Source organism: Delphinapterus leucas, chromosome 2, assembly GCF_059928025.1.
Source record: "Delphinapterus leucas isolate spDelLeu-1000000601 "Yukka" chromosome 2, BTC_Dleu_Yukka2, whole genome shotgun sequence".
In the NCBI taxonomy this organism is placed as follows: Eukaryota; Metazoa; Chordata; class Mammalia; order Artiodactyla; family Monodontidae; genus Delphinapterus; species Delphinapterus leucas.
This window is the reverse complement of record NC_143130.1, coordinates 136,048,085-136,071,918: the sequence shown is the minus strand read 5'-3', so window position 1 is coordinate 136,071,918 and position 23,834 is coordinate 136,048,085. Positions and strand designations below refer to the sequence as shown.

Below are 23,834 nucleotides of genomic sequence, written 5' to 3'. Positions count from 1 at the left end.
TGTGGGATCTAGTTCCCTGACCAGGGATCAAACCCCAGCCCCCTGCATTGGGGGCATGGAGTCTTAGCCCCTGAACCACCATGGAAGTCCCTGACCCTAATTTTTGATGGGCTTTGTGTTTTAGACAATCTATGGCTCAGAGGTGGAGGGATGGCCAAACATTACATTACAAAGGCTCTACTTTCCTTTAATTCTAAGGCTTTCACTGCCTAGAAGAACCAACAGAATGGGTTTTCCTGCTCTTCCTCTTTGTCCTCACAAAGTAGAACTCTGTTTTATTCTGGTTCTGGGAGAAACACAAGATTTAGTGAGAGAAACCTTGTCTTCTTGGTGGGAATGCGTATTGATTTATGGGGAAATCCCAAACTATGGTATAGCCAAGATTCTAAATGTGCAATTTTAAAAACTCTATCAAAATTCAAAACAGATCACCCTTTATTCCAAAAGCAATCAGTAAATATGTTAGACTTGCTGACTTTGCTCTTTACCTGTTTGCATCGGGCTTTACTGTGCCCAGGATTGTTATCAGCATGCGAGGCATGACTCCTCCGGAAAAAGGCAGGTCATAAGGCACATTCTGGGAATTTAAAAAAAAAAAAATATATATATATATATAAATGAAGAGTCATGTTTTCTTGGCAAGAAAGAAAAAGATATCGCTAAAGTTCAACCACTTTTAATATGTGTGAATAACACATAACCCTACTTTAGCCATCTTTTCAGACTCTCAGGCCACCTTGCCCAGGGCCTGAAGAGAGAAGGCTCCCTACACAACTGCAGCTAATAATCGAGAATAAGGCCATCAGTTAATTGGTGCCAAGGCAGAACATGTTCCCTTTCGGAGCACTGTATCTCTCAGGACAAGGCCTATCCCAATCTATAACTCATCCACTTGACCTATTTTTTGGAAAGACCCTTGTCATATAACATTCTCTGTCAGGTTGTTCTGCTCCCTGTGGGCAGGCACTGTGGTACCTTCTGGGCTTCTGAGGCCCCCTATGTTCCACTCACACAAGGCCCTGAGGAGTGCTTCGAATGTGGCAGGTACTTGATATTTGTAGAATGGACACTTTCCAATTAATACCTTCCCCAGTTCATTTTACAAATATTTCTTGACCTTCTATGTTCAAGGCACTGTAAATATTCCCAATGCTCTGTCCTTGGCCTCTTCTCTTTTTCCTGTAAAATTGTTTCCCCCTGGGTTCGACCATCACCCAAGTCTTTTCTCTCTAGCACTGATCTGTCTGATCTATACTAGTCCTGTGCTTCCTCCCGGAACTCAATAGTCCTGTGCTTTTGAACTCTTTCCTCATTTCTGTATCTTTTCTCCCAACTACACTATTTGGAAGGGAAGGGTCTGTGTCTGAGATGTGGCTGGAGCCCCACAGAGTTTTATGCTTAGAATTCATTTATTGAAATGGGTTTTAATGTAAGTGAAAATTTAATCCTTAGATGACAAAATTATCTTTAGAAGGTTTTTAAAAACCCAATTACCGTGGTTCCCCCAAAGGTTCCCTCTATGAGCACGGGAAGGTTGTATAACTCTTTATTGCCCCATTTCCTCATTTGTGAAGTGGGGATAATAACTGTATCTTAGAGGGTGCTTATGGGGTTGAATGAGATCATCCATGTAGAAGCACACAGCTGGCACATGTTATATACTCAGTGTTTATTAATAATAATAACCAAAACTTCCCCCATTGCTATGATCTTAACTTGATTTATATTAAAGCTGCTTTACAGATGCCTTCAAAAGATGCATTAGCTTCTCTTTAACAGTACACATACTGAACTCAACATGAGCAACTATTTTTTCTATTGGACCAACATACACTGTGGCTGGTCCTTGCAAAGCAGCTCTAAGCAGTGAGTTTAAAGCTTCAGTTCTCCCAGAAGCCCTCTGCAGGTCAGTAGCCAGAGCCAGCTCCCAGCCACAGCACTACAAAGTGATGGCACCGCCGCTCCAGACAATTGCTACGTGCTTCATTAGCTTTGTCCTGATCACAGTCAAGCATATGAAATGACTAACACCATCTTACCAGGGGTCCAGAGGGGATGCCATAAGGGCCAGCAGCAGGGTAGGCTCCAGGAGCACTTGGCTGTCCAGGAGGTGGGTAGACCCCAGGCCCAGGGTAGGCACCTGGTGCAGTTGGTCCAGGATAACCAGATGCAGTTGGGCCAGGGTAGGCCCCTGGAGGTGCCTGGCCTGGGTAACCCCCAGGAGGTCCCTGGCCAGGGTAGGGGCCGGGTGGTACCTGGCCAGGGTAGGCCCCAGGATAGGATGCTCCCGGGTAGCCTCCTGCCCCAGCAGGCTGGTTTCCCCATGGACCAGGCCATCCTTGAGGGTTTGGGTTTCCAGACCCAGATACGGCATCATTAAGCTGGAAAGAAAGACATAAACAGTTACAGGATGAAAGACATTCACAACAACAGAATTTTCAGGAATATGTGACCTAAGAATTAGAGCGATATGGTGAAGATATGAAATTCATATCAATAAAATTTTCCCCACCTATTAGTTTTGAGTTCCTAAGACTAAAATTAGACTTTAGGATTATACATGCTTTATCACTCTATTCTTTTTTTTTTTTTTATAAATTTATTTATTTTATTTATTTATTTTTGGCTGCGGTGGGTCTTTGTTGCGGTGCGCGGCTTCTCATTGCAGTGGCTTCTCTTGTTGTGGAGCACGGGCTCTAGGCACGTGGGCTTTAGGAGTTGTGACTCGTGGGCTCAGTAGCTGTGCTCGCGGGCTCTAGAGCGCAGGCTCAGTAATTGTGGCGCACGGGCTTATTTGCTCCGTGGCATGTGGGATCTTCCCGGGCCAGGGCTCGAACCCGTGTTCCCCGCACTGGCAGGCGGATTCTTAACCACTGCGCCACCAGGGAAGTCCTATCACTCTATTCTTGCTTCCCATCATCTCAGATCATTAAGGGTTGCCTTTTCGTAATTCGCTAAAGTCAGGAGCTAGCCATCCTCTGTGTAAAAGCACATACTTTCTGACATGAGAAAAACAATCACGAAAATCAAGATGCATTTGGGCTGGAAAACCTCCACCAAGCTGGCGCTGGTTGCCTTGGCCTTCCCTTTGCTGGATGTCTACTGCACTTCAGGTGCACCAGGTTAGTCACCACTTAGTGGCATCCAGGATAGTATCAGAGAAGCTGCCTTGTACACAGGGATGTGGAATCACAAGATTTGGTTTGAAATCCAGTGCCATCCTTCAAGAGACCCAAACTCTTGGAGCCATCATGTCACTTGTACAGGACTTAGTGTCTTTGTCTGTGTAACAGGGATAATGATCTTATCTCATGTGATTGTTGTGAGGAACAGATGAGGCAGCATTTGGGACGGCTCTTTATAGACCGCAAGATGCTGTGCCAGTATTGGTTTGTGTCCTTTCTCTCCAGGAGGAGACTCTGCCTTCTCCCTCTCTGACATCTACAGTATTTAGCAGAGTGCTAGGTGGTACATGGAAGATACTCAGTAAAAACTTCTATGTTGATTGAATATGATCTGCCAGGATTGTCTGACCCTTTGGTGCATCAGGAACCCAACCCCAGACCTGGTATCGGGGCAGCAGAGTGAGGCTGTGAAGGGAGCCCATGGGGTCTGGGGGAGGGGGAGAGATAAACAGAGGGCTGGATGATGACGGAAAGTAAACCGGATTTAGAAAACAACTCAAGCTCATGGCTGTAGGTGGTGTGAGTCATTCTGTTAAGGAATTTGAGAATACATAAGCATGCTAATAGGAATTTATTTTGGCTGCTTCTTACTCCAGCATTTGGGAAAGGAGGAGTAGAGGGCACTGCAGGATTTAAAAAAAAAAAAAATCAGGATGCTCAGACTGTACCACACTGCCCTTTGTTCAGCTGGTTTCTCAGCTCCTGCCAGTGGAATCCACCCACTTCTGTCCTAGGCCTTGGGTAAAGGGGTTACTGTTAGTGAGGCCCAGGCCTCTCTCTTCCTGGCTTTCTTCCCAAATCTGTTGCTGGAAAAACAAGACTCCAGCTAACAAGCCCTCATTGGACGGGTGAGGCCAGAGGAAGCCAAGTGGTGGGAGAGTTAGGAAAACTTGAGTGGTTAAAAAAAAAACAACCTTCAACCTACATGACTGTATACATATTAGGGTAGGAAAACAGACATAAAACACTTACCGAAAAACTGTCTGCCATTTTCCTGAAAGGAGAAACAAACAAACACAGGTTATTGATCCGAAAAGATTTCACTGGTTTCCGTATGAATTTAACATCACAAACAGCTCATTGTGCAGGTCTAGTCAGTGTACAGGCATTCTCCTAACACAAGCCAGTCTACTCCTCAAATATGCTGAAATCATTAGCGGGGAACCACAAAAATGTCTCATCAAAGGGCGGAGATGCACTCCACCTGGATCACCACGCCCTATTTAACTCATACCTTTAAACTCTAATCACACTAGCCTGTGGCCTGAATCCTGGGAGTACCAGGCGATCCAACACAGGTGGGAGAGGGGGGAATAAAATGCTCTGCCCCTTTCCTAGGTAACAAATGTAAACAGTCCTGGGTTTTTGGTCCTCCTTCACCTTCCTTCCTGTGTTCTTTTTCTACCACCTCATAAAAAGTGTTCCGTGAATTAATCTCACCCACCTCCCCTCCGGTTCCCTCTAACAGCCTCACACCCTCCTCTGGGTTTTGGGAGGAAGCAGTTGGTTCTTCCTACTGAGATTTGAAAGACAATCCTTGACTTCCCCGCCCCACCCTCCAAGACCTAGTTGCTGCTGTTGATTTATTCCTTCATTTGTACACATTTATGCCTACTCTGGGCCAGGCACCGGGTGGCTCCTGTCTGGGTTTGAAGATGAAATCGACCAAGATGTATGGCCAAAGGGTCCAGAGGCCAGAAGGGGGTCACAAGTGATGGACGCTGTGAGCCAGACTGCATGCTGTGGGAAGTCACAACTCGAAAGATGACTTCTAACAGGGGAAGAGACAGTGTTGCTTGAGCTAAGCCTTGAAGGAAAGGTGAGACTTGTGATGTGAAGCAATAAAGAAGAAAGGCGGGCACAAGATGATTACCTTTTTTTTTTTTTTTAAAGATACTTGTTATTTCAAATGAAATGTCTGGCAGTATAACAAACAACTAAGGTTAAAAAAAAAAGTCAGGGTTTCCCTGGTGGCGCAGTGGTTGAGAGTCCGCCTGACAATGCAGGGGACTCGGGTTCGTGACCCAGTCCGGGAAGATCCCACGTGCCGCGGAGCGGCTGGGCCTGTGAGCCATGGCCGCTGAGCCTGCGCGTCCGGAGCCTGTGCTCCGCAACGGGAGAGGCCACAACAGTGAGAGGCCCGCGTACCGCAAAAAAAAAAAAAAAAAAAAAAGCAGACAATGTGGAGGAAAATATTTTTGGGTAGGATGCTACCAGAAAGGGTTGGCCTTGCCCACAGCTGCCTCAAAGGGTAGCCCCGAGACATCATTCTTGCTTCTCCGGCTCCTCCGCCTGTGCCAAGGGCCCATCCAAACAGGATGTTTTACACCTGCTCCCGCTGCTGGCGCTCTCTAGCGGTGAGAGGAGGAGAGTAGCTTTGGACTTCTCAGGCCTGGGTGAGTTTTCTCAGCTCAGGATCACTGGTGCTGTGGCCAAAATTACCTGGACTTGAACAATCAGAATCTCTTTTTCCTTAAGTCGCCTATTTGTGATAGTTACTCAATTATTAGTCTTAAAATAATTGAGTAAATGGTGGCTACTTGATAGGTCCTAAAAATGTAAAATATTAGATTTTATTGTTAAAAAAACCAAACAGGCAGACCTCCTCCTAGAACTTAATGTGTGCTTTATTTATACACCAGATATTTTATCCTACTCTGCTGTAGGATAAAATACTCTGCATTCTTTTTGCACATCTCTTTTAATCTGGGCATTCTCAAATATATTTGGAAACAGGTTATCACTGTTATCACTGTGCCCATCTTCCAACGTGGAAACTGCTAGCAATTTGATTAGGAAGTCACGGTGACTCTCCCAGGGCTTATAGTCACTGTATTTAGTATATAGTATTTGACCTTTTAAAGCAAAAGTCAGGTGCTCTTCTGTGCTTCCTTCCCCAAAAGGCTACCACTACCTTGAAAACTGTGCTGCTACCCCAGAAAGAACTTAAGAGTTGTTAAAGACAAAGAAAGGACATTTCTTAAGTCAAGAAAATAAAGCTTCTCCTTTTGGATGCCAGTAGGAAACAATCTTGAACTTCATAGTGGGCAGAAAGCTTAGTTCCTTTGATTACACAACAACTTCTTCCACTCCTGGGCAATGTATCAAAGCCTCAGCAATAACATTGTAAGTGTTTTGACTTCTTTTAAATATCCCCATTGTGTTCAGGCTTATTCCCAACCTCACACCACTGACATTTCAGGTGGGATACTTAGTAGGGAAGGGCTGCCCCGTGCATTGCAGTATGTGCAGCAGGATCCCTGGCTTCAACACACAAGATGCCAGTAGCACCCTTCCCCCCCCCATTGTGATAATGCAGAATGTCTTAAGACATTGCCAAATAACTCTGGCGGAAGTGGGAAGAGGGCAAAATTGTGCCTGGTTTGAGAACCACTGGTGTAGGCTAATTAGCATATGTATCCTCACATAAATGTACCTATGCAGGTCAATAAAAAACAGAAAGGTAGTTTCAATTGTTAAAACTAGCTAACTCTGTTCCATTGGCCTCATAAAGTGTCTTATTAACATAAATCCAATTAAATTTAGATGTGTTTAAAGGCTGATCATAACCAGAAACTCACACAAAGACATTTACATTTCCAAAATGTAACATTTATTCTTTTCAAAGTTTCTGTTCAAGCATATTCAGTTTATTATCCAACTAGCCCAAAACAATTTAAGAAACAAAGCAGATTCCACTTTATTTCTACTGTGTTTCACGTGACACCAAGGATGACAGTTTGGATTGTGTTGTGACACATTAGACAAGCCCATTAGAATAATGACACCCTGCATTTATGTGGTGCTTTTCAGTTTACAAAGCACTTTCACATACCTTACCTATTTTGATTTTGATAATAATCTTATGAGATTGACAGGGAAAAATTAATATCCTCACTTTAAAGGTGAGGAAACTGAGTCTCAGAAAGGTAATGTGGTGACCCAAAGTCATTCTGTCATTGGCAGGCCAAGGACCAGGGTCCAAGCATCCTGACTCCTAATTCAGGCTGATTTTACACTAGTATAAAACCTCACACTTTGAAATTTTAAAGTATAGTCCTTCGAAAGTGTTAGTTACTTCATTTAGAAATTCATTCTCTGGCTTAAACATTCAGAACTGCATAAACATGCTGAAATTGTAAACAAATTAAAAAGAGATCATGGGGACTTCCCTGGTGGCACAGTGGTTGAGAATCCTCCTGCCAATGCAGGGGACATGGGTTCGAGCCCTGGTCCAGGAAGATCCCACATGCCGTGGAGCAGCTGAGCCTATGCGCTACCACAATGAGAAGCCCCGCCCATAGCAACGAAGACCCAATGCAGACAAAAATAAGTAAATAAAATGAATAAGTTTAAAAAAAATCATGTTTTTGTCAGAAAACTAGCTGGGTGACTCAGTGTGCAGTGATATTGAATACAAGGATGGCATTTTGCACAGTCACTTTGCTAATTACAACCACATTTAAACCGATAAAGCTTACTTTTCCAAAAATTGGGTATGCATTGTTTTGATTATGTCAACTCCCAACCATCAGATCTCTGATGAAACAGGTTCTAACCAATGTTCTTTTGAAATCAAGGTTAGCAACCTTAGAACTTAAAAACAAAAAAAGGAACCAAAAAAAAAATTAAAAACACACACACACACACACACACACATCTATTTGGGTAAATATCTTCCCTACTTGCGTGGAAATTTTCTTTTTTTTTCTTTCTGTCTTTTTTTTTCTTTTTAAGAGGAGTAGCTTATAGAGACAATCAAATGTAAAATTAAAAAAATCTTCCCACTCCACAGGTACTATAGGTTTGCGAACTCTGGCATTCCCAGAATCAGAGAATTTTGAAAAGCCAGGATAGAAACACTACGTCAAAGACAAAAACATTTAAAAACTACATCAAAGACAAAAACATTTAAAAACTACTACCTGAGTCTTCACATTTGGAAAAATCTACAGAAAGTAGTTCAGTATTGCTTTGGAATAAGGAATTTAAACATGAGTCAGAACGCAGGCCACTTTAATCGGTTGTTAATTGCAGCTCTGCCCTTCAATAAAGAGTAGCTATCCACTGTGCTAAGCTATTCTAGGCCCATGCAGCAATTAATTCAGGTGCCAGGGTTCCCAGGAGCACTTCTGAAATTTCTGCCCACAAAGGGCCCCAACTTTTATATGAGCTGTAAGTGAAGTAGATCACAAACGTATTTCCTCAGAACCCCAAGCACTGCCCACACTCCTCCCCAAAGAACACAGGACAGGCAGTCTACGTCCTGGTCTTACTGAAACACAGAACAGGCCTTGAGGAACGCCCACCTACCAAAGCCAAATTCAATGATGCTGGTTAGAATAAAGGAAACTGGTCCTTTACTAGGATTTCTTTTTCATCATTGCTCCTCAGCATCAAGGAAGGTAAAGTTACTTTGTGCCTCTCAGTTACTGATTTTTTTTTTCCCTATGGAAAAGCTGAACATCAGTCAAGAGAGAACACATGATACTTAGTCAGCAGCAAATTGGAATTACTTCCCTGGCAGGCTTACCACTCAGAATTTAATGAGAAGAACCCGTTCAGGCACCAGACACAAAATGTTAACTAGCTGTCCTCAGAGAAGCCTGTGTCCCAAACTATCACAGGAAAGAGAGGCTAAGTTTTAGATCAGTTACTATGAGTCTCAGGTATATGAAGTTTACAAGCCAACTGGTATTTAAGGTAACATAAGAGTCTCAAATTTTACTATATGAATAAATATCTCTATTACAGTTAAAATTTAGAGTCTGACTGATGAAGGTTCTAGGCAAACAGTATCTAAATCACAGGTGAGACCAATATTGGCTTTTGATCTCACTAGCAGTAAGTAAAAAGTCTTTATAAAGCACTTCTGCATATTTGTGGCATAGCAAAATGTCATTGATTAAGGACCCCTCAACAGAGTGAGATTTGCTATTCCATTTTTTTTAAAACTAGCTTTTGGACTTCCCTGGTGGCACAGTGGTTAAGAGTCCGCCTGTCAATGCAGGGGGCACGGGTTCGAGCCCTGGTCCGGGAAGATCACACATGCCGCGAAGCAACTAAGCCCGTGCGCCACAACTACTGAGCCTGCGCTCTAGAGCCCGTGCTCCACAACAAAAGAAGCCACCGCAATGAGAAGACCGCGCACCGCAACGAAGAGTAGCCCCCGCTCGCTGCAACTAGAGAAAGCCCGTGCACAGCAACGAAGACCCAACACAGCCAAAAATAAATAAATAAAATAAATAAATTTAAATAAATAAATAAAAATTAAAAAGTATTGGTGACTTACAAAAGAAAAGCATGTCTTAAAAAAACCCAAAAAACTAGCTTTTGGGGTCAATCTATCAAGGAATGCTCCTTCTTTTCTGCTTCTTATGTAACCGGGTGAGGCACCACGTAATATTTCTAAGCTCAAAACATTCAAGACCCATCATCAAACTTCTCCCAAGAATATGAAGTAAATGCTGATTCTAAGTATAACACCCACACATTATTAACTTAGGAAAGAGCTCCAATCTCCCATAGATCAAGGATGAGGCATAGCCATCAAAGGAATGAAAGACTCTCCTCTAGGGATTCAAAGTCAATGTCTGAAAAGGAGACTATTGTGGAGCAATAAATTTTTATTATTAAACTTTAACTTTTATGGAAACAATTTCCTAGTATGAAAGATTAACTTGGGGCAAATGAGTCAGAATTTTGGAAGCTGGTGAAAATTTTCTCTCATGCTCTGTGCCAAGAGGTCAATTTTCATTGCTATCATTTTCTTCAGAACTAAATGAGCCTTTCTTCCATTCCCTTTCCAGAATCCTAGAAACAGACTGGGTCACTGAGGTCCAACTGTCCTCATTGTCCAGCAACCCAACTCCCAGGAGTCACTTTACAAATATTCCACGGTATCTGGAATAGGAATCGCTAAGGGGAGGGCATGAAGCCTAAGGCGTGGCCTCAAGCCCTGTGTCCCTGAGCTCTTACTCCTCAAAGCGCATGCATTTTCGTGCTTTGATTTGAGCAACTCACAATCCAGAATAAATGCTCAAACATGTTTGAAAAGCCTCCCCACCCCCGCCTCGGCTAGGCCTCTGCACCCTGGGACCAACATTCTGCCACACCCCACATATCCCCGGCACAGATGTGAGATCGTTAATGCCCAAATCTGGACAGGGATGAGTCACTGATTTGCAAAAACTGAGGGTGTACGGTCTTTGTCAAGCCGGGCACATGTCCACTCAGCCTTGGGGCAGCACCATTTTCTACGGGATCAGCATCCTGAGAGAGGCTGCAGCCCTTGACCCTGTTGGCCAGGTAGCAGGGCGCATTCCCATCCCACAGCAAGATCAAGTGGTCGACAGCCAAGTCAGGGGTCGTGGAGCTGCCCGACAGAGTCCGGGAGCAGTACCCTCTGTGGACTGGGGGCAGGAAGGCCTGCTTCCTCCCGCCCAGCTGGAGCGCGCGGCTGGGGTGATGCGCGCGCGCCCGCCGCTCACCGCCGGCGGCCCTGGGCGGCCGACGACGGGAGGGCGCGACGCCGGGGCTGAGCCTCCCAGTCGCCTCAGAGGGTAACACACCCGTCCGCCTCGAGTAAATGCAGGTGAGTCCTTGTAAGGCGTTGCTAACTTTCCCCGAGTCTCAGACTCCACTCTCCCTTCTCGGCGACCCCCTCCCGCGGGCCTCCGGGAAGTCAAGCCCCGGCCGCGCACCGAGCAGCGCCCGGGCGCCCTCGCCCTGACAGGCTCAGCCGCCAGCAAGCCCGTGTGCGCCCCAGTCCCGGCGCCCCGCGCCACTCACCCGACGCCTCGGCACTAGCTCGCGTGCTGCGGGGGTGGCTTCGGCAGAGGTGCTGTCGTCCTGGCTGGGCGGCGGCCGGCTCCGCGCCTCAAATACGCCGGGCCAGGCCCGCCTTTCCCGGGGCGGGGCCGCCACCCCTGCCACCCACGGCCTCGCTCTGCGGACCAGGCGGGGCGAGTCCCCGGCCTCGCTGGACACCCGGGCGCCCAGGCGCCGCGGTTCCAGGGCGCAGAGGAGACGCCTGACTCGGAACAGCGGCGGGTGGGACCCTGACCCGAGGCCTCCATCCCCGCAGCGTCCAGTCGGTCCCCTCCGCAGCCGCTGGAGATCGGGGTTCACCGCCCTCTCACCAGATTCACCTGCTAACTCCTCAGACCAAGATAGGGAGAGTCTGCGAAGCTTTTTGTGTGTGCTTCTTTGGGGAGTTTTGCTTGCTTACTTGCTTTAACCGTGTTTACTCTTTTTCTGCCTGAATCTCAGGCACTCTCAGCCCTTCTGCATTTACTTTACCTAAATCCCTTCTCAGCATCAAAGCCTTCGCACAGTGACTTGGGTCACAGTTTCCTGAGATGCTAGGTGAGACGCTCCATGTTCTTGGCCTTGCTTTCAGTCCCTTTATGAACTGTGACGTGGGTCCACACCTCAGACTAGGAGCCCTAAATTGTTTTGCTGTTTGCTCCCCACTGCATCCTTAGCATCTACCCTGTGTTTGGTAAATATTTGTTTAATGAATGAATGATTGAAATGGTGAATCACTTCCTATTGGGAAGAGTCCTGATAAAGGAGGGAAGAATTAAATAAAATAAAGCTATGGCTCCAAAAAGGTTGTTACAACAAGTAGTGATGCTTCCAAGAGAAATGGTATTTGGTAGCATTTAGCTGGGTAATAGCTGAGTGAAATGGCTAAGGATGTCAAAGATGAATTTCTTTTTAAGTTTAGACTCACAAAAATTAACTCGACTCACAGACATCGAAAACAAATTTATGGTTACCAACGGGGAAAGTGAGGGGGGGATAAATAGGAATTTGGGATTAACGGATACATACTACTATATATAAAATAAAAAACAAGGAACTACTGTATAGCACAGGGAACTATATTCAATATCTTGTAATACCTATAATGGAAAAGAATCTGAAAAATAATATATATATGACTGAATCACTTTGCTGTACATTGAACATTGTAAATCAACTATACTTCAAAAAAAAAAAAAAGATTAACTCAAAATGGATTAAAGACCTAAATGTAAGACCTGAAACTATAAAGCTCCTAGAGGAAAATGGGGGAAAACTCCTTGACATTGATTTTAGCCATGATTTTTTTGGATATGACACCAAAAGCACAAGCAATAAAAGCTCAGAGTAAACAAGTGGGAGTATATCAAACTAAAAAGCTTCTGCACAGGGACTTCACTGGTGGCGCAGTGGTTAAACATCTGCCTGCCAATGCAGGGGACACAGGTTCGATCCCTGGTCTGGGAAGATCCCACCTGCCGTGGAGCAACTAAGCCAGCGAGCCACAACTACAGAAGCCCATGCACTCTAGGGCCCGTGTTCCGCAACAAGAGAAGCCACCACAATGAGAAACCCGTGCACCGCGACTAAGGGTAGCTCCTGCTCGCCACAACTAGAGAAAGCCCGCGTGCAGAAACAAAGACCAAATGCAGCCAATATATAAATAAAAAGCTTCTGCACAGCAAAGGAAACTATCAACAAAGCGAAAAGGCAACCTACAGAATTGGAGAAAATATTTGCAAATCATATATCCAAAGAGGAGGTTAATATCCAAAATATGTAAGGAATTCATTCATACAACTCAATTACAAAAAAAAAAAAATCTGATTAAAAAATGGGCAGAGGAACCAAACAGACACTTTTCCAGAGAAGATATACAAATGGCCAACAGGTACATGAAAAGGTGCTCAGCGTCACTAATCATCAGGGAAATGCCAATCAAACCCACAATGAAGTATCACCTCATGCCTGTTAGAATGGCTATTATCCAAAAAGACAAGAGATAAGTGTTGGAGACGATGTGGATGGAGAAAAGAGAACCTTTGTGTACTTTTAGTGGGAATGTAAATTGAAACAGTATGGAAGTTCCTCAAAAACTTAAAACTAGAACTACCATATGATCCAGCAATTGCACTTCTAGGTACATATCCAAAGGAAATCAGATCACTATCTTGAAGAGATATCTGCTCCCCCATGTTCATTGCAAAATTATTTATAATAGCCAAGACCTGAAAACAACCTAAGTGTCCGTGGATGAATGAATGGGATAAAGAAAATGTGAGATATATATCTATAGCTATATACTGTATCTATATCTATACACATTCATACACACACACACAGTGAAATATTATTCAGTCATAAAAAATGGCAAGAAGGAAATCCTGCCATTTGTGACAACATGGATGAAACTTGAGGGCATTATGCTCAGTGAAGTAAGTCAGAGAAAGACAAATACCGAAATGATCTCACCCACATGTGGAATCTAAAAAAGTCGAACTCATAGAAACAGAAACATAGTTTGGTGGTTTCCAGAGGCTGGGGGATGAGAGAAATGGGGAGATATTGGTCAAAGGGCACAAACTTCCAGTTACAGGATGAATACGTTCTGGGATCTCATGTATAGCAAGGTGACTATAGTTAACAATACTTGAAAGTTGCTAAGAGAGTATATCTTAAATATTCTCATCACACACACACAGAAAGGTAACTATGTGAAGTGATGGATGTGGTAACTATTGTGGTAATCATTTCATATATATATATGTATATATATCCATTATATATAAATATATCTTATTTTATATGTATATGTAAATGAAGTTTAGATAATATTAACGGCTACTATTCATCAAGCACTTCTTATGTTCTTTGTATTATACCTAGTGCTTTACATGCATATATGGGGGGGAGGTAGGTATTTTTATCCCTATTTTAGAGATGAAAAAACTGAGGCATAGAGAATTAGATATGACCAAGATCACAACACAGATCAAGTTGAAAGTATGTCAGGGTCTAAGAAATAAGCCTTTGGAAATGGGATTTGCTATTCCACAGATTGAAGCAAAGAATACACCAATGAACGATGGAAGGAAGGGAGGGAGGGAGGGAAAACGCCACTGCCAGCAGACCACCAAAAATTGGTAGATTTAGAAGTTGGAGGGGATCATTCAGAAAAGGAAAGAAGAATTGACCTCACCGTGAAATGATCTCTGAAAGAACAGAGGAGCAGACTTGCTCTTTTGATTCCAGTGTTTCAATTCTGAGGGACAGTTTTCTATCTTATAGTGGGATTCTGTGTCTGGCTGATAGCATATGTGAGAAAGCCTCTGTATTTGCTTGACCTGTGTCTGGGAGCTTTTGGGTTTTTGGCTAGAGGAGGAAGGGACTTGGTGCTAGACAATGGAGTAAGGACAGAGAACTAGGGAAGGGATGTCGAAACCAATTCCAGTCCAGCCTCTTTTGCTGGGCTGGAGCCCCAGGGAGAGAGGAATGGGGCCAGAAGCTGATGGGGCTGTCTTTGTGAAAGCTTTTTGAGAAGTGGCATCAAGGCCCAAGTGACAAAATACAGCTCTGGGGTATAAGGCATCTATCCTTTCCCCTTCTGCACACACCCCAGGACTTGCTGGCTCTTTGCAGATTTCCAGAGCAGACTCCCGGGACCGACGGCGTTCTCACCAGGAAGAACCACTGGCGCTGGGAGTTCCCTCATGTAGGTAATGGACATTTCCCAAGGGACGGGCAGAGGCTGCATCTGCCAGGGGCTGGGGTGGGGGATAGGGGAGTGAGGTGAGGTGGCCGGCGCACTGGTTTGTTAGCATGAGTAGAGTCCACACAGGTTACTTCTTTGGGGTGCACTGAGCAGGGGAGGGGCTGCGGAGGGCTCTGCTCTATGCCAGAACAGACTATGGGAGGCATAGTCCCACAGTGGGACAAAGGAGGCCTCGCTAGAACTGGCCAACTGGGAGTTGTGATGTAACTTGGTGATAGTTACATGTGTTCTGTGTTTTGGGCAATGAGTTCACTCAGTAAACCAAAGTGGAAAATGGAAATGTGGCCTCGTGGTGTAATCTCTGATACAATAGGATTGAAGGGTAGAAATTTATGAAAAGTCCAAATTACATTTTATGCCCGCAAAATATATTTAGATATATAAATATTTATCACTCCATGTATCCGTAAATAACTCTGAAAACTAAGATACATTAATGTTTTTAAAATGTACGATTCATGATGGACTGCAATGTCCCTATGAACTCCGACATTACATTAAGGTGACCCAGGTAGCCTGACAATGTTGCTTGCGTGGGCCTTATGATGTCAGAGAATGAAGGATATGTAATGTATAAAGCTGTATTGCCCCTAAGAAAGTTGAAGGAAGCCAACATTTATATTTGGAGTTTAACTCTGACTTCCCTCTTATTCTCCTCCCCTTGCTTACCCACTGGGGCCACAAGGGCCCCCACCTGTTCCATCCCTGCACACTCTGAGCTTAGCATCCTTGCCCGGCTGTCCCCATATGTGAAACTCTCTCCTCCCATTACTGACTCTGTCACCTCCTTCAAGTCTTTGCTCGAATGGCTCTTCTCCAGGAGTCTACTATTCAATATTTTAGCACCTTATTCAAAATTGCAGCTCAAAATTTCCCCAGTTCCTCGTGCTGCTGGTCCCCCTTTACCCTGCTCTAATTTTTCTTTTCTTCACGGTATTTATCAACTTCCAGCATGCTACAGAATTGATTTATTTCTTATATCTACTGTCTATTGTTGATTCCCCCTGACTTTCTTCTACTCCCCTCCCTGACCGCGGAGTTCTTTGCTGTATTATTCACTGATGAATCAAAGAGGCACATAGTAGGCACTCAACATTTGCTAAGTAAATAAATTCATAGTGTGAGCACTGGAGAAAAACCCTGTGGCTGTTTGATTTTATCACTTTCAGTGCTTTTCCCTCTTAGTTAACTATTTAATGCCTCTTAAAATGATTAAAATTTTAATAATGAAGAATTCAATTAATAGGTAGCTATGTTTGTAAAATACAAACAAAACAATAAAAAGCAAAAAAAAACTTTTTAAATTTTTTTGCGGTATGCGGGCCTCTCATTGCTGTGGCCTCTCCCGTTGCGGAGCACAGGCTCCAGACGCGCAGGCTCAGCGGCCATGGCTCACGGGCCCAGCCGCTCCGCAGCACGTGGGATCTTCCCGGACCGGGGCACGAACCCATGTCCTCTGCGTCGGCAGGTGGACTCTCAACCACTGCACCACCAGGGAAGCCCCTCCTTAGTACATTTTGCACAGGAAAGTCAAATTATGTATACTCTCCTTTTAACTTTGTCTTATCCTTTTGTTGGAAGACATACATAAGTATTATCATCTCATTTTTACTGTCAGGGAAAGTGACAGTTATCCAAGCTCATCCATGTCTAGGAACAGAACAGAAGTCCTGACTTTTACAACTTATCTAGACAAACACGGAGCAGTGAATCCTTGCAGGGACTGGCCTATGTAAACTAGGGAGGAAACCAGGTATAATCTGGTTCCTAAATAATTCCTGTCCTCTGAAATAACCAAATAATTCATTGTGTAAAGATGAATTCTTTCATCCAGTTTTCTACCATAGGAGGGAAGTGTGCACATGAAGGACTCACTTGATGGAATTGGGAAGGTGTCTTGCATCCTTTAGGATGCATTTGAAAGTGCCTTAGTGGCTGGTACTGTTTTTTCATTGCTGTCCCCTCTAGGCTTATACATAGAAGTCACTGTATGATGGGGATTGTTTATGAAATATAACCCCTTCTCTGAAGAGGGTGCCTGGCAACCAGCTGACTTGAAAGAATCATCCATAGTAAGTGACTAACCTATGAGTATTAAAAAGCAGTTACTGACAGGAAGGGCCTTTGCCTCTTCAGAAAATGCTGTAAATCTTAAGACTTTGAGTCATGAGGCCACAGGGCGAGGAGTGGCATCGCTGTCCTTAGAGGGCTAGCCTCTGGTAATAAGAAAAAGGGATGGCCAAAGCAGTTGTTATGGAGACAAGAGATGAGTCACCCTCTTGCCTTTCTTTCCAGTAATCCTCGGTCATTGCAGGGATAGATAAAGCTCATGCCCTTGCTACTTAGTGGGTTCATCATGTGCTCAGACATCTTTTTCGCTTCACTTCCTTAATTGCACATCCCCAAGCACCGCTTTTTGGTGTCAAATCCATGCCCCTTAGAGCTAACAAAAGGGTTTTGCTATGATTGGGTGTGCCTGGGAATTTATAATTTGTATACATGCAGTAAATGAGTCAACAGTACCCTACCCAAAGCCTATAAAACTCTTCCAAGATAAGTGTAAAAAGCAATCTAATAACATCAATAAAAATATCATTGAGTGACTACTATATACAAATCACTATGCTATTTGAAATAAGGGACAAGCCCAGTATTAGCCCTCGAGCAATAGCTGATTTCTACTGATAAAGAGATTTTTAGGATCCTGCCATGAAAGCAAGGACCCTGGGAGAGGCCTCTCACCAGGATGGGGAGGAGGAACTTTGAGGAAGCTGGTGGCATGCCAGAAGATCCTGAGGGCGTCTGGATGAGGGGAACTTTTGTTAGAGAGAGCCAGGGGAGAGTAGACAAAGAGGGGAGCAAAGAGGGTGAGTAAAGAAAAGAGAGAGGGCTTCCCTGGTGGCACAGTGGTTGAGAATCTGCCTGCCAATGCTAGGGGACACGGGTTCGAGCCCTGGTCTGGGAAGATCCCACATGCCGCGAGCAACTAAGCCCGTGCGCCACAGCTACTGAGCCTGCACGTCTGGAGCCTGTGCTCTGCAACAAGAGAGGCCGCGACAGCGAGAGGCCCGCGCACAGCGATGAAGAGTGGCCCCCCGCTTGCCGCAACTAGAGAAAGCCCTCGCACAGAAACGAAGACCCAACACAGCCAAAAATAAATAAATAAATTTATTTTAAAAAAAGAAAAAGAAAAGAGTAGGTAGAGTAACTATGCTTTCTTATAAAAAAAAAGAAAAGAAAGAAAAGAGAGAAAAAATAAAGTGGGGGAGAAAGCACAGCCAAATTTTTAATAGGAAAATAGAATTGGAGAGGAAGAATATAGAGAGGACAATAGGAGAATTATGGACATATAAAAAGTCTGAGTGAGCTGGAACAAGCCAGAAAAGAGATGATGAAAAACTACCCAGAAACTAGCATGACACTGGGCCAAATAAGGAAAGAATGTCTGACGAAAGATGAAGCCCTTATGAGATATACGGTGTGAAATATAAACAAAAATATGTTGATAGTAAGTCTTATAGAAAACAGAATACAGGAACAGCCAGATAAGGGAAAACAAACAGATCTTGGACCCTGGAGAACCCCTGGCAAGTTTGGCAATTCTGTCTGTGTCCACAGAGTATCAACACGTCCAGGTGACAAGTGAGAAGTTGTGTCAGGCACTGGGACGTTTGGTCTATCTGATGCCAACAACTGGATTCTGAGCTTGGAAACATGTGGAACATGTGGCTGGCATGACTGAAGGAGATACAGGGTGTTATGAGGACACAATATATCCTGTGAAGCAGAGAAATTTCCAAATCCAGGACAAAGTGATTGTGCCTGTGTGCCATTTCTATTCCTGGTTGTTGGCACGTACTCCCTTCATTTTTGAGGTATTTAATGGGGGCCTAATATGTGCCTCAACCATTTTGCAAAATCTACCCCCTCTAGGTCACCGGATGATGGGTTCATCAAAGCCTGGTCAACAAGTGAAATGGGGTCAGTGGCAGTGACAAGCTCAGTGCTGGTTTGTAAGGTCCCCTGCCATACTCTGACTAGAGCCCCTCAGGAGTACAATGGAGGCCATAGCCTGCTTAGCAGGGAGACGCTCCCTCCCCCTGCCCCTTCTTGGATGGGGAAGACAGTAGCACCAGTAAAAAGGTCTCCCTGGCACCAAAGCAGATGGAAAGGCCATTCTCCAGCCTTGCCTTGGCCTGGCCACCTGAGCCGTGCCTTGCCTGTCCCTGGAGCCTGACCTAGGCCTGCCTTCTCCCCAGCTACCACCAAAACCCCCATACCTGCCACACCAGCTGCTGCCATTACTGTTGAGAGAGCCCAGAGCCACAGTCTGGGCATCAACCACGGTCTAAACTGCCTCTTTGAGGAAACATCAAACAAGGAATTCATTGCCAGGGCTACTGTGACAAAGTTCAACAGGCCGGGTGGCTTCAACAACAAAAATGTATTTTCCCACAGTCCTGGAGGCTGGAAGTCTGAGATCAAGGTGTCGGCAGGGTTGGTTTCTTCTCAGCCTCTCTCCGTGGCTTGCAGACAGACGGCCACCTTCTCACTGTGGCCTCACATGGTCTTTCCTTTATACATGTCTTTATCCAAATTTCCTCTTCTTATAAGGACATCAGTCATATTGCCTTGGAGCCCACCCTAATGACTTAATTTTAACTTAATTACCTCTTTAAAGGCCTTCTCTCCAAACACAGTCACATTCTGAGGTAGTGGGAGTTAGGACTTCAACATATGGATTTTGGGGGGACATGATTCAGCCCACAACAGAGAGACAATGGGAAGGGGTGGAGAGAGGGTGAGTGTTATTTTAATTGGTGTGGTCAGGGATCCCGTCTCCAGGGAGATGATACTGGAGCTGAGACGTAAACAGGGAGGAGGCGGCAGCCGTGTAAAGACCTGGGGAATGAGGGACCAACACGAACAACACTGAGAGCAGCAGAGACAAGTGACAGGGTAGACATCTACTGGACGTCTTCTCCGGCCCACTTCTCTCAGAAGTCCCCTCCCGCCGTCCAGCAGCCCTGTTGGCAAGACCTCTTGCCCCAGCTGGAGTTGATAAGATCAGGAGCAAACTCTTGAAACAAGCTGAGCACTTGGATTCTCTCACCTGGGAGCTTGGATCTGGGGCCCCGAGAGACCATCAGTCGGTCGGTATGTGTGGCCGCATCTGTACCACGTAAACTTGGGAGCCACATGAAATGTTCTGCCACGTGAAATGAAGAGCAGAGCAAGCTGGTCTGCAGAGATGAATCAAGAAGCTGCACGGGGAGAAGAGACAAGATGCACAGAGAGTTCTGACTTGTATTTAAATGTCTGGTTCCAGGCCTTTTCAGAGGCCAAGCCTCATTTCTGCATGTGGATTTTCGATGTCACTCTTGCTGCCACTCCCATCCCCCCTTTTTCTGCTTAGGCTTGCTGAAGCTGGTTTCTGTCACTTGCCATCAAGGAGCCTTAATGTAGAACATAGGCCCTCATGGGGCTTCACTGAAGTCCATGTGACTTGTGGACGGCTGGGTCTTCCCCCCACCAAAAAAAGAGAAACAAAATTGGGGGGGGCTTCCCTGGTGGAGCAGTGGTTGAGAGTCCGCCTGCTGATGCAGGGGACACGGGTTTGTGCCCCGGTCTGGGAAGATCCCACATGCCGCGGAGCGGCTGGGCCCGTGAGCCATGGCCGCTGGGCCTGCGGGTCTGGAGCCTGTGCTCCGCAATGGGAGAGGCCACAACAGTGAGGGGCCCGCGTACCGCAAAAAAAAAAAAAAAAAAAAAAAAATTGGGGGAGTTCCCTGGTGGCCTAGTTGTTAGGATTCCGGGCTTTCACTGCTGGGGCCCGGGTTCAGTCGCTGGTTGGGGAACTGAGATCCTGCAAGCCACACAGTATGGCCAAAAAAAAAGAAACAAAAAGAAAGAAAGAAAGACTTGAACCAGAACTGGCTTTCAGTGTTGTTGCCATAGCTGCTGCTATTTGACTCATGTTCCAGGATTTCCCTGCTGAATCTCACACCGCCCATCCACAACTCAGGGGCCTGGGGGACACCCTGCTCTTGGGAGGTCTTTTCTGGGAACTTGGCATTGGGCTACACCTTCTCTACAAGGTGGCCTGTTCACTGTCAGCCCAGGCTTGCTCAGATTCACAATTATCTGGTCTTCGTCCCCAACAAATACTCACGGCCTCCACCTTGCTGCGTTCTCCAGGACTGTCATTTTTCTCCCCACCTATCCCTCAGCAGATTCTATCCTCTTCTTTTCTCCCTCCCCAAATCATACATACACACCCAAATTATGCAACCTCCTCTCCCCCCAGCACAGAATCACATAGGCTTGCTTTATGTGGATTTCCCTCAGCCTTCGGCTAAAACTGAAACAGTCAATACACTCTCTGTGTGTGTCTTCTCCAACCTGCCAGTCTGTTAGGTTAGCGGAAGCAAAGAGGAGAAGGCCAGCTGGAAAGCACTTCAGCCGCTATAGATAAGCATCGTCTGCGGAGCAAACAGAACTCTGGACATTGCCAGGGCTGTAGCGGGGTGGGGTGGAACAGGGTTGACAGGCTCCTGCCCACAGGTCCTTCCAATCTGCACACTGCCAACGTGCTGTGCATATTTTCAATGCATCTGCTGGTCAGCAAACAAATATCTCTGTGGAATGAACTGGGAGATCTGGTTTGTGCAGAAAATAAGAGAACATGGAGGAGGATTCCCCCCTCTGCACGTTTGAAGGGCATGCCATGTGCTCTGAACCCACAAGGGCAGAACCAAGGTTGTAAATCTCGAAGAGAAGCTAAGAGGCACATAAGTATGCCTGGCTGTTTACTATAAACTGTGGAAATCTATTGCCTACAAAAGTACATTATGACGGGAATAAAGACCCAGACCTACTAGAGAATGGACTTGAGGACACGGGTAGGGGGAAGGGTAAGCTGGGACAAAGTGAGAGAGTGGCATGGACATATATACACTACCAAATGGAAAATAGATAGCTAGTGGGAAGCAGCCGCATAGCACAGGGAGATCAGCTCGGTGCTTTGTGACCACCTAGAGGGGTGGGATAGGGAGGGTGGGAGGGAGGGAGATGCAAGAGGGAAGAGATATGGGAACATACGTATATGTATAGCTGATTCACTTTGTTATAAAGCAGAAACTAACAAACCATTGTAAAGCAATTATACTCCAATAAAAATGTTAAGAAAAAAAAAGTACATTCTGAATCATACCCGGAGTGTTAGGCAGTGATGTGATAAGTACTTTTCAGAAGAGACCTAATTCTTTCTAATCCAAGTGGTAAGTCAAAGCTCTCCAAATCCCTTTTTATCATTAACTGTAGGGTTAGAGCAGGATTGACAGGCTTCTGATAGCCATGATCATGGGATCCTTAAGGGTCTTACAGTCCAATAAGGAGCTTCTGTTTGTGCTAAATCTAGCATAGAATTGGAGGTGACGTTGGAATTGGGCCGTGAAGAATGCAGTTCGTGTTTATAGAGATGAGAATGTGCACTATAACATTTAGGTGAATAAAAGCCCTTTCTGGGGCCAAAGAAAAAGTCAGAACTGGGTAATTGATTCCTGGTGATGCACTGGTGTAAAAGTAAGAACAAATATACCTGCTACTGATATAGGATTCCAGTAGATTGACTGTTATTTATTAGCTCCCTTGTAGATAAACCACAGTTTCAACTATAATCGTTATCACTACCCAGTGCTCATTCTGCCTCTGCCAACTCATTTCTTCCTTCATCCATCATGTCGTCATTCAGACGTAATCATATCTACTATTTTCCAGACACCATGTTAGAAGTAGAGGACATAGAAGTAAATAAGACACCCACCCATCCGTCTCTAAACTTTCTCTCATGAACCTTCCCTGACCTCAAGGAGCCCCCAACTATTGGGTCAGGGACACACATTAAAAATTAAGTACAGCGGGCTTCCCTGGTGGCGCAGTGGTTGAGAGTCCGCCTGCCGATGCAGGGGACGCGGGTTCATGCCCCGGTTCAGGAGGATCCCACATGCCGCGGAGCGGCTAGGCCCGTGAGCCATGGCCGCTGGGCCTGCGCGTCCGGAGCCTGTGCTCCGCAACGGGAGAGGCCACAACAGTGAGAGGCCCGCGTACTGCAAAAAAAAAAAAAAAAAAAAAATTAAGTACAGGGACTTCCCTGGCGGTCCAGTTGTTAAGACTCCGCCCTTCCACTGCAGGGGGCACAGGTTCGATCCATGGTTGGGGAGCTAAGATCCCACATGCTGTGCTCGGCCAAAAAAACCGAAAAGCACAACTAAGTACAGTACACTGTGATAACTGCTGGCGTTGAGGAGCATGACACATTCTGGGGGAGGACAGAGCAAGGAACATGTATTCTCCCTGGGAGTGGGGAAAGGTGGGGCAGGGTCAGTGGAAACAGCTTGGCCAAAGTCACTGGGGTAAGTGTGCCAGGCGTAGTAGCAGTGATAGGAGTCAGTGTCTGTATTGGGTTTATCACATGCCAGGAGCTCTTCTAGTGTTTTCTGTCCTTTAACTCATTTAATCCCTATGAGCTCGGTAGGATTATTCTCCTCATTTTACCGATGAGGACGCTGAGGCACAGAGAGTCAAATAACTCGCTCAGGGTCACACAACCAAAGTGGCAGAGTTGAAGTTTGAAACCGGGCAGGGCGGTCTCAAGTCTGTTCCATGAACCACGATGCTATACTGCCTGATATGGGAGGCACAGGGCATATGGCAGTAGGTAGGTGTGCTGTAGTTAGAGTCTAAATGGCCTTTAATGCTGTATGCTTTATTCTAGTATGAGGGAGCCTTTCTAAACAGGCATGAATAGATAGATCTTTGCTTCGGAGAGCTAAACCAAGGTCTGGATGATTGATGATGTGGAGAAGAGAGAGACTGAAAGGAGGCAACACCCAGAGACTATTGTAATACATTTTTTTGTTGTTTTGTTTTTGCGGTACGCGGGCCTCTCACTGTTGTGGCCTCTCCCATTGCAGAGCACAGGCTCCGGATGCGCAGGCTCAGCGGCCATGGCTCACGGGCCCAGCCGCTCCACGGCATGTGGGATCCTCCCGGACCGGGGCACGAAC

General features: G+C 45.5%; 1 protein-coding gene and 1 long non-coding RNA gene across 2 annotated transcripts in view; one reads left to right on the top strand and one right to left on the bottom strand.

Annotated features, from left to right (window-relative positions):
- The window catches only part of LGALS3 (galectin 3), a 16,708-nt gene extending 5,628 nt beyond the window's left edge, over positions 1-11,080 (bottom strand). Inside the window, exons 1-4 of the mRNA XM_022570515.3 lie at positions 10,977-11,080; positions 4,158-4,179; positions 2,040-2,381; positions 489-577 (exon numbers count right to left, since the gene is read on the bottom strand). Of these exons, the coding sequence (XP_022426223.1) occupies positions 489-577; positions 2,040-2,381; positions 4,158-4,175 (449 nt within the window). The 5' untranslated portion in view covers positions 4,176-4,179; positions 10,977-11,080. The remainder of the gene's footprint in view (positions 1-488; positions 578-2,039; positions 2,382-4,157; positions 4,180-10,976) is intronic.
- LOC115803643 (uncharacterized) lies at positions 9,716-23,834 on the top strand. Its single transcript, XR_016392177.1, has 2 exons — positions 9,716-10,779; positions 14,614-23,834. It is a non-coding gene; the product is annotated as an uncharacterized LOC115803643 (long non-coding RNA).